We start from the raw sequence: 15000 nt of genomic DNA, 5'->3' as shown, positions 1-15000 counted from the left end.
AATCAAGCGTATGTTAGTGCATACAGTTTCTTTTCGGTACATGTACATGTATGGTTTTTATTAGCTTTAAATTTGTTCTCATTTTAGGTATACAGGAATTCAGAAGGGTCCTGCAACTTTTGGAGTGATCAAAAGACTTAGAGACAATGATATGGAACTACATACCAATAAACAGGTCTTGAAATTATGCTTCTCAAAATTATTATTGCAGTTAACCGTTTTTATTTGTGCAGCATACCTGTCATAAACAAAAAAAAGGGTAGAAGCTCCTGCTCAAGGAGCTAGATTTGCTCTGGACTACTAGACTACCCAATGCAAATTTTAACCATTGACCAATGTACTGACATATAGTTAACAGTTTTCAAGACTGGTTTAAGTTCTGACGTTTTTTTTCAATGCTCTAAAGATTTGTCCTAATGCTTGTGGTTCGCTAATAGACATTAATCTTGAGAATTTATTATCCCGTAATCATGAATTACGTGCACGTCGCAGTCATGTTTTTAAATATAAGGACCGGACCCAATGGCCAAAATAGACACTTTTAAATTTTCTTTCTTTCCAAGAACTATTGCTGAATGGAATACCCTCCCCGGTGATGTTGTAAATTCTAGTTCTCTTTAGTTAATATTTTTAAATCGAAAATTAGTACCATTCCATTTTAATCTTTATATTTTTAATGTTAATATCTTTATCTATTGTTATTCATTTATTTTTTATATTGTACGTATTATTGACAGTTGGCGTGATACCTTTTAAGGTTTTACCGACTCTAATAAATGTAGATGTAGAATGTAGATGTAGACGCTCTAATGCTTTGGCCTAAGATAACATTTTTCGTCATCTCTGGTAGATGTACTCTTGTGGTTCGCTTGCTCCTAAAATGAAGAGAGGTGGAGGTTGCGCAGACCACTTATTCCGACGACCACCTCAACCATGGGAAAGAGCTGATGGGTGAGGAAACTAACTTTAATCCACAAAGGAAATTCTTTGCGCATTTTACATCAACAGGGCATTGTATGGTCTTCGCTCTAATTCTGAACTTTTGTTAGTACTCCTGTCGATGAAAACGAAAAAGACACTTGGTGAAAGGGCTTTCACTGCTGCTGCACCGTCATTCTGAAATAAATTGCTGAGTGCAATAAGGGAGGAGGCTAATTTCAAATGTTTCAAATTGAAGACGTTTTTATTTAGAGAAGCTTATGCTATGTATAGCTCTTGATATTCTAGACGTTTATTGACCTTTTTAACTTTTTAATGTTTTTAGCTTTGTTAACTTTGTAAATCACATTTGATGCTAACTTGCGCTATAGAAATATCAATGATTATTATTATTAATAGTTGTTGGCTGACATACATGTATCCTACCGATCAGAATACTGGAAGCTGTAATCTGTCTTTGATTACTTTATTTAAGGAAAAAAGTTGTCGACTTCTCTGACTGAAGAAGTCAACGTGTAAACTTGTTGACTGTCAGTACCGTACAGTGTACTTATTGAAACCATTGCCGAATGTTCATGTATCCAACATCAAGAATGAAAATTCATTTAGTGTACTCAAATTTACGTTATTATGAAGGCCTGCCGAAGCTGATCCAAAGGCACGATATTTGGATATTCCTGTATGTCCAAATTTTCCCTTGTGAATTTCTGGAAATCTTAGAACCAGAACAGTTAACACCTAATTGTAAGTAACCTCTGTACTCTGGCTGTGTCAGTTGTCAGTGCTCAAAAGTGCAGAGTGTTAAAATAATTTAGTAAATTATAAATTTCAATGTTTAATGATGTGTATCATACTTGACCTGCAAGTACTGTTAACTGTAAGAATGGCAAAAATTATTTTTTAAAAACCAATAACTAAACTACATGCATGTATAACAAAGTGTTTTCACTCATGTTGTCATCAGTAACCATGTTTTTCCACCGAAACAAAAGAAAACGTTTGCATGATAATAAAGCTCAATTCCCAGAGGATTAGTTTTGGACATCAATATGCATATGGTTCTTTTGTTTAGGGACGCCAATATGGCCACTGTGACGTGATGTGAAAACACTCAATATGTTTTTCTCTGTATCACATCTTTCTGTAGCTGCGTGGATTTAGTAGCAGAGCTGTCATCAAATGTGCAGGCACATAAAGAAGTTATTGGGGTAATCCCAGTTGTAGCAGAGGCCACCCAGTACAAACATTACACCCAACATCTACATCTTATGGAAACGGTGTGCGCACAGGTAAGTGGTTCTTCTACAGTGTAAGTCCCTTGTACAGCTTTGTTTTTTGTCACTTTAGTAGCATATACAGTCGGGAAAATTTACATAAGTTTGTGCCTTTTCAATTCTTATAGCTGTCATGCTAACAAGTGTACATTACAGTGTAATTAAACACATACAAAAGATTTTGTGTGCGACTTTAATAGTGAGTATTTGCCATGATAAAAGAAGAAAATGACTGCTTGTAGTCATTTGCTTTGTCAAGAAATTCTGTAATCGATTATTAAGTTAATTCATCCGCTAATGAGATACGTCATAGCGACGACATAATGCTAAATGTAAATTCATTTGTTAGCTGTGGACTTAGCAGACTTACTGGGTAAATATCAAATTGTTTTTCATTCTTTATTATCTGTGCATTTCATAACAATGTAACTTCCTTTTAGCATTTGAATGCAATTCTTCTATTGTCTTGCACTAAAGATGTTTGATAACAGTGAACCAAAAATCCACAACTGACAAAACATCATTATTTACTTAACCCTCAAAATATTAATGTTACAAAAATTAATATGATTTCATTATAATTATTATCTTTTATTATGCTCCCAAAATATTGTGTTTCTGATTTGTCAATAATGTATGGCATTTCATAAATTGTTATAAAGTGCAATACAGAAGTTGCTATGGAACACACAGCGATGAAATAATTTTGTAGAGTATAATAAATAAAAAATCATGTGAACTTGCTTGTACATTTTGCGATTTATGGTCAGTTATTGTGATGTTTTGAAACTTCTCAAATTGCACAGTCATGGGATTTTGAACTCTTTCAAAACATTACTCCTGCCAATAAAATAAATTAATCAGGAAATGCACTCATGTTGGTATGATTTCCTATATTAAATATATGGTATGTTGCAAAATTCTTTTATTTGGTTTGTTTTTGTTTCTCTTATTCACAAGTTACCAGTAATAGCCAAAGGGATTGGAAAGAATCAGTTTAAACGATACTTAGAGCTGTTTATTGATTCAATATTTTACAGTTTGGTAAGTTATTTATCCATCACTTTCATAAAATAATGGTGGCCAACTTTTACTTTAATAATACTATTCATTATTTTGTATTGATTTTATGTTTAACTTAGTTTGTCCAACTGTCCTCGTTTTCAGGAGGCTAATTTGCAAACCAAACAAAACAGTAAAGTAATAGGCCATTTCCGAGTTCATCTCTTCCTCCTCTTCAAAGCGAGTCTAAGTGCGAAGTTTTTCTTATGATAATTAGTTTGCTTTCATATGTAAAGTAGAACTAATCACCATCACAAAAACTTCGCACTTAGACTCGCTTTGAAGAGGAGGCAGACGTGAACTCGGAAATGGCCTATTATTTTGAATTGATTTTAAATTCACACCTAAAAGCGCCCCCAATCGCTGGATCGTCTTGTGTCAGCAAGAGTAAAATCTTTTTTTTTTTCTCACAGCTGGGGAATTATTACAATGTAGGAAGAAACTTGACAGCCGAAAAAAATTTCCAAAAAATGACACACCCAAAGCAGCAGCTGACCATTTCAACATACTTAATCACTCCAGCCAATTGTCTGTTGGCTTTCTTTACCAAGTTGACATAGATAGCCAAGAAGAGATTGAGAAAGTGGCACCTTCTACCTTCAAAACAATAGATGCTTTGCATACCATGAATTTATTTCTTTATTTTTTTTTCTGTGTTCATTAGTATGCTAATACAAAAACCCCTTACAACTCCTACTTTATTGATTTGCTCTGACAAACGGCCAGTGGTCAAAACATTACCGGTAATCATCTTTCTAAAATACTACTTTTATCATGTCATTAAATTTTGACAGAACTAAAATTTGGTGCTTTTACTCAATGCAGCACCAGAGTTCCCTTATAAGAAAACCCTTTTGATTATGTGCCATCTACATTGTAAACTAAGACAAGTTCACAAAGCTACATCCTTTTTTAATACAGGAATAAGCATCCCTTGAAAAAGTCCAAGTAAAGAACATAAAAAATACTTTACACACAATGTTATTTAGAACTTGAAAATTGTAATACAGTGCGACTGATGATTATAACACATAACAGTAATAATAATAATAATAATAATATTTTATTACTGATTTTGATACTTTTGCACACATTTAAAATAAAAGGAATTGGCAATTTTGCTAAGTATTATTTTACAATTCAAGAGGAAACTAATAAATGAACAAGGTTAGTTAGCTTCCAAAAATCGAACAGATCTTTTTGGAAATCAAACAACCCCTTAGTCTGGCTAATCTACAAAGCTTGGTGAACTTTGAAATTCATTTTGTGGCCGGAGAGCGATTTTAAACTCCAGCCAACTTTTAGGAATGAAAGGCAAAATTTTCAAAAAAGGGTTGATGCACTCCAAGATCTAGATGCCTTGGGTTGGAACATTTTTCTCTCTAGCACATACATATACCATTATTTCTGCACATTTTTTAAAATCAATTTTTTCTCCCCAGAAAAGTGATAATGCCCTGACATCAACGGCTGCCTCAGAATGCCTCTCACAGCTTAGCAAGATGCTAGGACAATCAATCTTGAGAGGGAGGATAGAAATGCACAACCCAAGGTAATTCATGGATTAACTGTATTAAAATCTTCACTCCTGTACTGGTCTCGTAGATGTGTAAAATCTGGTATTAGATAGAGTAAAATGTATAAGTGTTGTTCTTAGAAGGGTAAACTTTAAGGTTAAGTAAATTATTGAAACTTACTGATAGTAAGGAGATTGAAACGTCTTTTGTGTTGATGGTAATAGATCTATAAGGTAATTGATTATTTCTTAGGTTTTAATTACAACAGCTGTGTGAGTAATTTATTAACAAACTCAAAGAAATCTTTGTGCAGTGACCATGTGAAAACATTAATTTTAGGTACATGAACATGTAAATAAATATTTCACAGCAATAGACTTACAGCTTACTAGCAGCTTTTTGGATACCGGTAATATAGCAGCAAGAATAGGAATGGCCTCCCAAGTGTAAACCTAGAAGCTAGAGGTTTTTGGGGCATGGCTTCTACAAGATAGCCTTAAATTGGAGAGGTGTCAAACTACTCACTAATTGCCATTCAGCAAAATAATTTCCTATCTTAGTCCACCTTACAGTGGTTTAATCAAAGGACCATTAATTTTTTTGACAAGAAGTGCGATTTAATTTGCTTTTAAAAATACAATAGAATTTCCAATTCAGACTGTGTATGGAAATTCTATGAAAATCCCAACTTTAACTCATATAATTATACACGTTTAATAAGCATATGAAAATTAATCTTATCGTTCTGAGCCTCCTTTTTAAACAAAGATTAACTTACAATGTAGGCTATGGCTTTCAACAATGATTCTTCAGAGACTGCTAGAAGTGAATTACTTTTAATTAAATTCTCCCTTGTCCTTACCTGGTTGACACTGTTTCGACAATGAAGAGCCTTCGTACATGTACATGTACATGCGAGGATTGGCCAAAATGGAAATGTCTTGGAATAGCGATGTTTCTCGTGACGTCACGCATTGTTATTAATATGCCAACCAGAACCTAATTGGCTGTTGAAACAATCACTTCTTTTGTTCTGTGGTTGGCAAATTTGAATATCAAAAGAAATGTGACGTCAATGTTTGTAAACAAGAAATATCGCTATAGGCTTTTCACTCTGTATAATATTTCCCTGGAGGCTCTTACTGATTTTGCTCTTGTTTGCAGTTACCTTAGTGCTTTGGATCAGGCTCTTCAAGTTGGGACTACAGCGATATAATTATAAAAACTGTGAATACTGGTACCTCTTTCTACAGAGGTCAAGAGCTGCACTCTTTTTCGTTCAATTGAGTAATGGACCAGAGAAAACAAGGTTAATAAAATATTTGAAATGCAGCAGGCTGTCTGGTAGAATAAGTTTCACTAAATTGACCAATCACATGGTGCGTACTATGTGAGAGAGAGAGAGAGTACTGTGTATGACAGTAGACTGTTCTGTCGCATAAATTATCATATGATTCATTAAATTGACTTACAATTCATAATTATGTTGTGTACTATCTAAGAGAATTAAGATCATTTTACATCAAATATTGCACTAAAATACAGGTAGTTTTTTTTTACCAAAAATGGAAGATTTAATATAAGTTTATTTCTTGCCTGTTTTGCAAGCCTGTTTGATTAAAGCCAATTGACACTTTTCGCCTTGTTGTCTATCTTATATCTAACTTTACTATTTTTCTGTTTTACCTATTAAAATAGTACAAAATTGCTATTAAAATAAAAATAAATAACCTCATTATACAAAAAGTGCGTACAGTAAGCGGCATATTTTACATTGTAATAAGCTGTTCTTAAAAGAACCGTATGCAGTGTGAAAAATAATGAAATAGACAATTTAAATTTATCATTTTTACTCTGTCTAACGCCAGACGATTTTACTCGTCAATGGGGAACCCTAGGGAGTCAATAGGTTAAACTTCTTAAGTGTGTGCTGAAGTTGAATCCTTAAACACACACTCAAAACAAGGGCATAGCCCTGGCAAGCATTTCATAATCATTGTCATAACTGTAAAACTAGAAAGAAAAAAAGTAACTGAAAGCTGCACAGGAGTACCCCCTTAGGACTCCTAGGAATGACACTAAATAGATTTTACTTGACAAAGGGGGGCAGTTCAGAAGTCAATGAGTTGATGCACTAATGGAATTGTTTTTAAAATTAATATGGTACTATATTCAAATGCAAACAAATGTTAACTTTAGCAACAATCAAAATAGCTGAGCATGAATATGACTTTTTGGAAATGTTTCTTTTCTGCAATATTAACCCCTTTCACCATGCACCTGCATTAAATCGTCTGGCCCGGTTGTTCGAAAGCCGATTAACTTAATCCAGGATTAGGGTAAACTTTTGCTTCATGTTTTCAACTTTTTAGTGATAGTTTCTTTGGCTTATTTTTGTTTCTCAAAATTGACTTCTTCTAATGTAAGGTTTTGCCGAATATCAGCGTTGAACAACATTTGGGAGTAGAGAAATAAACTCATTGGTTAACTGTTAATCTGGGATTAGCGTTAATCGGCTTTTGAACAACCGGGCCCTGGAGTTAGAAAGAGAGAAATCTTTGAGTCTCATTCTAAGGAAGAAATGGGTTTAATAAATATTCAGAGTCTGCATAAGTATTATTTTCAATAATAATAATAATAAATAATAAATAATAATAATAACAACAATAACAATAACAATAATAATTGCCATTCTCATCGTGTTCAATTGGGATGTGCTGATTCTGGATGTCTGCGTTGTGCCCACAGCTGATTTTGACTCCTGAACCCCCCCTGACTGATTATTAAAATTGCCTGGTGTTAGACAGAGTAAAATCTATAAAGTCTCACTCCTGAGATTGATGTCAATGGGTTAACCCATTGACTCCCAGGGGTTGCCAAAACAAAATGTTATTAATTAAAATCTGAAATTTCAAAATTATTTTACAACTGTGATAGTTTGAAGTAAAAACTAACGGTAAAAAGATGCGACTATTGACCGAACTTTGGTCATTATCAAGCTAAAAGTGAGGATAAAAATTTTTTGCATATTGAGTATAAATATAAAACAAAGAAGTAAAAGCAATAATGTATAGTATGAAAATGTAAAAAAGGGGTGTTAAAAAACATGGAAGAATAACATAATTAGAAATGATTAAAAAACTTTTGCACAAATTGAGTCTGACTGTACATTAAGACTTGGTCTCAGTTCATTAATAACAAACATTTCATAAATGAGACAGTCAAACTTGTTCTTGCACTTTCTTAAGATGGTAAAATTCTTGGTAAGATCATTGGACCCATAAGAATGTTTCACATGGAAATGTGTTCCAATAGAGGAAGAAGCATTCTTGTGCTCGTCTACGCATTGATGCAAATGCCGCCGCTCGTAACCAACATAACCTGCATCACACAGGTCACATTTAAATCGATAAACATGGGATTGATGGTTGACAATAGACGGCTTAACTTTGCGCGGTTTCAGATTCAGTATTCACAATGTGCCTCAGGAAGAAACTGTTACTGTGTGAAGTCAAGCCGTCTATTGTCAACCAAAAATCCCTTGCTTATCACTTTAAAATTAATGTGACCTATGTGATGAAGGTTTGGTCGAAACGCCGTGCCTTTTTACCGTTAGTTTGTACTTTAAATTGTTTTAAGAAACCTTTACATTATAAGAATGGTGATAATAAATATGAAATTTTCCTAATAATTATATTATAATAGATTTAGCCAGGCCTAAAGCAGAGCGCCTGGATTATTTATTCTTACAATAACTTAAAGTGGCTTGAGCCTGTGATCCAATCAAAACCAAGTACACTGTACCTGGTCAGTGGCCAATTAAAAAAAAAAAAACAGCTGACCCCAATAAGCTCTAAACTTGAGCCCACCAATATGGTCATGCGATACTGGTCAGTGGATACCTTGTTTTGACGGACGTCAATTGACCATAACATGGATGTCAATTATCAAAGAAACTGATGTCTGCTGTAAACTAGTTGGAGTACGGCCACCTCGATGAGTCCACAATAATTATGGTCACATGATACTCGTCACAATGGCATACATGGAGGGGTGGACATATGTACAGTCATACGGTGGCCAAAACTAAATTTTCTCGCACAGATGGGTTACTAGATTTTCTTAGCCACTGTGCTCTGAATGCGCACCTTTGGCACGCAGAGCTCCGCTATAAGATTATTATTATAGTTCAAAGCAAAAGTGAGCAACTTGTGAAGCAACTTGAGCCTGGAAAAAAAATCATGACCCTCAATTGCACAACCATGCATTTGAGTCCCATTCAAGCCTGCAGTTTTTCCTGAGCCTTCTCTGCACTGCTCAAGTTGCATCACAAAACTGCAAGGGTCACTTTCACTTCAGATGTGTAAACAAATGCCCCTAATTGGATGCATGCAGATCTCAAAGTGTTCACTTGCTCTTCTTCTCAACTTCAACATCACTTGTGTCTCAGGATACATACCGTACATGTACACCTTATTAAATGGTTTAATATAATAATATGTTTGGATATTTTGCTTGTTGTGTAGTATTTTTCCGAGCACCGAAAGGGAGAGGAAAAACACCAGCAATAAACAAAATGTCTGCATGTATTATTATGTGAAACCATTTTAATAAGGGATTTATTATTCCACTATTGTGCCATTTTCTAGTATTTTGGTTTCTTTCTATCTGCACTGATGCAGAATGGAAAACAACACAGATGAGACCATCTCAATGTCCGTTATTTGATTGGATAAATGAAAATTCTTAATGACGAATGATAAGCAATGACAAACTAAATTCTCAGGCTTTGCATTGTGTTGAAAACAATTTCTTTCATTGAAAAACTTCCATTCCGTCCGTATTTGCTCTGTTCTTAACCAGTCAATCCGGGACACTACAGTGTATTACCGTCTCATACGGTACTTTGCGCATTCTCTTAACCAAACGGCAAAATGGTGTAATAGTGGAATAATAAAGACAAATGAATTAACATCAACAAGTGTCCCAAATGTTGCTCCTCAAGTAAAGATAAATACCTGCATTAATTTTACCCTAAGCTAAATAATTATACACATGACTGGGTTTTACCCTAAAATTCTAACTTGAAGTAACCATCATCACCAATTTGAACACACATAGCAATATCACCAGCTGAAATGAAAGGTGTGAAATATGTATCGAACACTGAGAGCATGTGACTGCGGATATCTTGGGAATTGGTTGAGAGTTCTCTGGAGCTGGTATTACATCTGCAGCACATGTGATCCCACTACCATGGCACACTACTTCACAGGAAGGGCATACGAGTCCTCCTCGATACTCCCAGCCATTAGCTTCTACCAAAACCGTAATGTGTTGTCCTTCATGAAAACAATTGAATTTATAGCCGAAAACTAATACCTTAAGGGAGTTGTGCTCGCACATGTACCTATAGCAACCACCTCCCCAGTTTGATGCTGTGTAGCGTACACCACATTTTCTCCTTGTCCACTGCATTGTTTGCTCAAAACAAGCTGAACTGTTGCTGTAAGTTTCTAAAGCTAAGTTCTTGTCTTGTTCCAAATTATTGTGATGAGAGACACATGAAGATGACCTCAAACCTTTGCCCTCTTTTGTCCAGGTAAAGCCTTGATAGAATGGACAATAATCTGCGAGAGCAACTGTTCCTCCATACTGTCCCTCATTTCCATCTGCCCCAGGAATATAACCACTTAAAAAATTCTGATACTCTATAGGGAGACTTGCTCCATACTTGACTAAGTTACATTTTGCAACAGACCTACTGTCGACTGAACAGCCTGTTCTTCCATCAGAAGATTCTGCAGTAATGTTGCAGAAAGGTGCAATGCTTTGATCAGCATCTCTTTGTGCTTTTATCCATGCGCCACAACTGTTTTTAGCAAAGAGGCAACCCAAGTTCTTACCCCACAGTAATGGTTCTGCCATCTCATAGTTTACCTTATACCAACCTGTGTCCTCCATAAGAGCCAGTGTCAGCCTGGAGAACACAGAGTACTGTGTGAATATGCCAGTCATACCTTCATTTCCAAATATACGTTTTTCCCAGTGTGCAAGCTTGGTTCCTTCCCCTCCTTGATTTTCAAGCTCAGCTCCCTCTAATGATGAACAGTTGAAGTGTTTTTGTGCCTCTTCCTTAACTCTGGGTGTTGCCATTACATGAATGGGATGGGAGACTGTTCCAGACCTTGTTAGCCAATTCTCTCGGGTAACAACTTTAACAGTCTGTTAGAAAAGAAAAAAGTTTACAAATGTATGTATACCACTCAGCTGATTTCAATAAGCGTCACTACTGTCTCAGAATACAGACAATCAATGCTGTAAAGTGAACTCCAAATGTTGCTCCTCAATTGAGGATAAACTGCTGCGTTTTACCCTGACCTAAAATAACGCTAACCTTTACCCAAACCTTATTGTTGGAAATAGGTGGCAAATGCTTAGACTTAAAGGACACTTCGTTTTGGAAGTCAAAATTGGGTGTGCATCTACAATTTAGGGTCAATCCTACACCTACATGGTATAATTAAATTAAAATTACATGTAACTAAATTGGCTTCACCTTCCTCAGCTCAAACATCTGCAACCTTAAATTTTGAAACAGCTTTGCACAGTAAGTTGACACCAGAAATCTGATGCATATTATGATGTGGTTCAATTGTTTTCATGGTTTAAAATTTTTCAAATCAGTTCAATGAACCATGAAAAAATATTGCACCACAGCAGAAACCTAGAACTAAGCCTAAATCTTCTGTTCCCCTTTATGGGTCACTTCATTAAATTACATGACTGTATTAACCAGGTGAAGGAAACTTTCAAACTTGGCTAACTGTAAGCTAATAACTTCATTCTGGGTTTTCTCCAAATCCAAGCAATTTCAAGGTTGCTGCCTAATGGTCGCCCGGAGCGCCTTATTTGCGAGCGTGGGCGACCACATTTCTGAACAAGTAGCCTGAACAAGCGTCTTACTTGATTCATCCTCACTCTCTTGTAAATATGATCCCAGCCGGAATTAATTAATTCTGGGCTCTTGAAAAAATGACTGGGCCACTAACTTTTAATGTTGGAAGCCCGAAGGGCTCCCGGACAATTTTCTTAGGCAGCAACCTTGAATTCTACATGTAGTTTTATTTTCAAAAGTCACATCACACTGTCTATCACCTCAGCAAACTTTTCAACCCTAACCCTAACACCCCCCCCCCCCCCCCTCCCTTTGGGATTTTCAAGTCCGTCAATTGGTGAGGGGCGGGGGGGGGAGGGGGGGGTGCACATAATAAATGGAGTGGCCCTGTGCATGCATTTAGATCAGACATCTAAAATCAACCACACTGATGAGAGAAAGATAATGACAAATGGCTTGGAAAGGAGAAAACCCAATTCACCTCTGCACTCCACTCGTAAAGTTTTTGGGAAATAACATATCTCGGCAGTCCATTTCCAAGACGAGGGGTTAATGGATCACCCCTGGTGTTCCTGAAGAAGGCAAACATGGAAGGCGAAAACCCCAGAGCGTGAAAGATCTCATGCTTTATCGTGGCAAGAACATCGTTGTAGCTAGTTCTGAGTTCTCTTGCAGTGACCTTGTCTGGGCAAATGTTTATAAACCCAACAACAGGGCGATCTAAGCCACTCTCCTGTTGACAGGCCGCAGCATACGCCAGAGTCTTAGTATTGTTACAGTTTGTATTGGCCAGTGCAGTAACGTAGAGAACAAAGTCCGTATCATCATGTCCTCTGCCCGCAGCAAATCTAGGCCTTGTGTCGTTTCCACAATTTCTCTGATCCTCGTCGCATAGTCTACACTGATCCAAATCGTGTGCTGGTATCTCGATGGGGCCGCAAAGAAATCTCGTCTCATTACATCCATTTCGACAGAATCGAACTCTTCCAGGGCCCTTTCCGTCGCTGCTTTTCAAAAAGAAATTATTGTCGAGACATTTCCTCTGAAGAAAAATCTTTGGGACCGTTTTACGAACCTTTAACGTTTGACTAAAGTATTCACGAGCGTTTTGTAAAACATCTTTTATTCTGTATGAGTCTTCCAATCTGCTGATATTTAGAAAATCCAGCGATATTCTCAAAGGCTGGTCAATGCTGCGCCGCCTAATGACGTGAGTTGGCTCCAAATGAACATGACGTACCATTTCGTCGTATTCGTGGATGAAGTAACTCGACAGAGAACTAAATGAGACCAAATCTAACAGAAGTGCAGATATCAGATACTCGTTGACCGCCATATTGTGGTTTTGTTGAGCGGTCGGGTTGGGACTGGGAATGGGAATGGGCTCTCTTCCCCAGAGCCCTCCGTTTCTTTTGCTCACGTTACCTGTTACCTATCCTCCGCGTGCCAGGTGGCACATAGGGCCTGGTCGAGACAAAACAGAAACGTAGGGCTCTGGGGAGGTGAGTGTTATGATAGGCCATTTCGGAAAATACAATAATACTCTTTGCTTGTCCCCCCATATTATGAATAAGCATTGTTTTTGTTTATTCTTGGGACCATTGGTAGTCTTTACGCTCGGCTGTTAAGTAAGACTTTAAGGGGCTACGATTTGTAGGTCACGCAATTTTAAGCAATTCAGCACTGAAAATTAACTAAAATATCAAAATAACTGTTCAAAACTATAGAAGAACTCTAACAAAACACAGGGAAGCCAAGAAGGGACATGGATGGACAAAACTGGAGAGGGTTGAAATGGATTGAATTTGGGTAAATTTGAAAAACGTCGACCCACCTTTTTTCAAATTTATATCAGTCTATATCAAAATGTCATTTACACAGCTGGAAAATCATTCTCAGTTGTTATGTGGCCGTGATTTTGCAAATGAAAGACTCTTGCTCTGCCACTTTGACGTTTAGAGCTCATAATTAACTAAATTAAACAAAATTACCTAAAATAGCGTGACCTAGCCCCTTTAAGAGCGGCTAAGTTATGCGAGTGTGAAGGCATAAGTAAAATCTCAAGCTATTTTACTTTGCATCTCATTGAAGTCGGAAAGTTGAAACGATGCAAGCAAGAGATAAGTGACTTGAAAACCATCCTTACGACCGACTTGCGGTTTCTTGGGCTGTGCCAGGTGGTCCAAAGATAGATAGATAGACAGACAGACAGATAGATAGATAGATCGATCGATAGAAATAGCTTAAATATTTCTACTTTATATTCTAAATTATATTCGCGCATTAAACGAAAGTCGTCGCATCAGTGAATGCCGTGTCCTTGGGTAAGCAAAAGATCTTGCAGCTCCCTAGCGTAGTCTTTCAATGTAATTAATGATGTCCTGATTAGAGCACGAACCTTAAAAAACAAGACCGATTTGTCTTTCTGAAGCGTTTTAGCGGTCTAGAATTGTAAATCACTCATTAAAGTACAGAGGAGAGCGCTTAATTTGCTCCAGAGAAACGACAACCAAAAGTACATCTGTGAAGTAGGCTACGTGTACGCCATTCCCAATGCATATTTTTCAGGAAAGTTAGGCCATCCCCTTTATTTCCTCCGTTTAGCGTCGTCCGACCGACCCAAATCTTTGGCACTTTCAAAAAAATTATCTGTTAAACCACTTTTATGTCGCAAAGGAGTTTTGGTGGTCGATCCTTTTCCCCACGTTGTCTTAATTTTTCACGAACATCAACCAATATTTCCGCCATATTGATTTTAGGGTTCACGTCTTGTTGTTTAGCAATGGTCCTGAGGTACCAGGCCTCCGATGTCGAGACTACTTGTGATTTTTTTTTTTAGGTTTTTTTTTTCAATGCGACCTACCGACCGACCCTATATCAGGAAACGCATTCGACAATAAACGGAAAAAAGCGGGATGGCCTTTGGAACAGAAAATCATGATCAGTATGAATTATCAAAGAGAAATTTATAGTTCTAGAGATCTCATGACCGGATGAAAATCTCGCGATAAAGTACGTCTTTTTATGAAAACGTTCAGACTGAGATTTAAGCTAAATTTTAAGATCATCTTTATTTTGCATTTGTTTGGTTTTGTTTTTGTTTTTGCGACTTCAGTTCAAGAACATCTTAAGAATTTTATCAGGCTCAAAAAAAATTAAGAATTAACGTTCTGCTTCAGCCCCAAAATTAGACGTTGTTATAAAAAAATTATCTGTTGAACATTGCTTATTTCAACAGAGAATCGCACGAATAAACAGGTCTCCGTTGCAATATCGACGTTCAGTTAGCTACAGTAGCTTCAACTGCCCG

General features: G+C 36.6%; 3 protein-coding genes across 3 annotated transcripts in view; 2 read left to right on the top strand and 1 right to left on the bottom strand.

The window, feature by feature from the left end:
* The window catches only part of LOC138049468 (uncharacterized), a 15202-nt gene extending 8555 nt beyond the window's left edge, over positions 1-6647 (top strand). The window contains exons 13-18 of the mRNA XM_068895758.1: positions 88-175; positions 851-951; positions 2087-2228; positions 3174-3257; positions 4718-4827; positions 5957-6647. Coding sequence (XP_068751859.1) covers positions 88-175; positions 851-951; positions 2087-2228; positions 3174-3257; positions 4718-4827; positions 5957-6008 — 577 coding nt within the window. The 3' untranslated portion in view covers positions 6009-6647. The remainder of the gene's footprint in view (positions 1-87; positions 176-850; positions 952-2086; positions 2229-3173; positions 3258-4717; positions 4828-5956) is intronic.
* A 144-nt stretch (positions 6648-6791) lies between these two features.
* Positions 6792-13622, bottom strand: LOC138049469 (leishmanolysin-like peptidase). Its single transcript, XM_068895759.1, has 2 exons — positions 12172-13622; positions 6792-11017 (listed from the first exon to the last, which is right to left on the bottom strand). The coding sequence occupies exons 1-2, from the start codon at positions 13024-13026 to the stop codon at positions 9872-9874; spliced, it is 2001 nt and encodes a 666-aa protein (XP_068751860.1). The 5' UTR covers positions 13027-13622; the 3' UTR covers positions 6792-9871.
* Positions 13623-14987: 1365 nt separating this feature from the next.
* The window catches only part of LOC138049472 (protein O-linked-mannose beta-1,2-N-acetylglucosaminyltransferase 1-like), a 26173-nt gene continuing 26160 nt past the window's right edge, over positions 14988-15000 (top strand). Inside the window, exon 1 of the mRNA XM_068895762.1 lies at positions 14988-15000. This exon is cut by the window's right edge and continues 508 nt beyond it. The gene's annotated coding sequence lies outside the window, so the exon portion shown is untranslated.

The sequence above is a fragment of the Montipora capricornis genome, chromosome 5, assembly GCF_036669925.1.
Source record: "Montipora capricornis isolate CH-2021 chromosome 5, ASM3666992v2, whole genome shotgun sequence".
In the NCBI taxonomy this organism is placed as follows: domain Eukaryota; kingdom Metazoa; phylum Cnidaria; class Anthozoa; order Scleractinia; family Acroporidae; genus Montipora; species Montipora capricornis.
The sequence above is the reverse complement of the archived record's forward strand: the minus strand, read 5'-3'. Positions and strand labels throughout refer to the sequence as shown.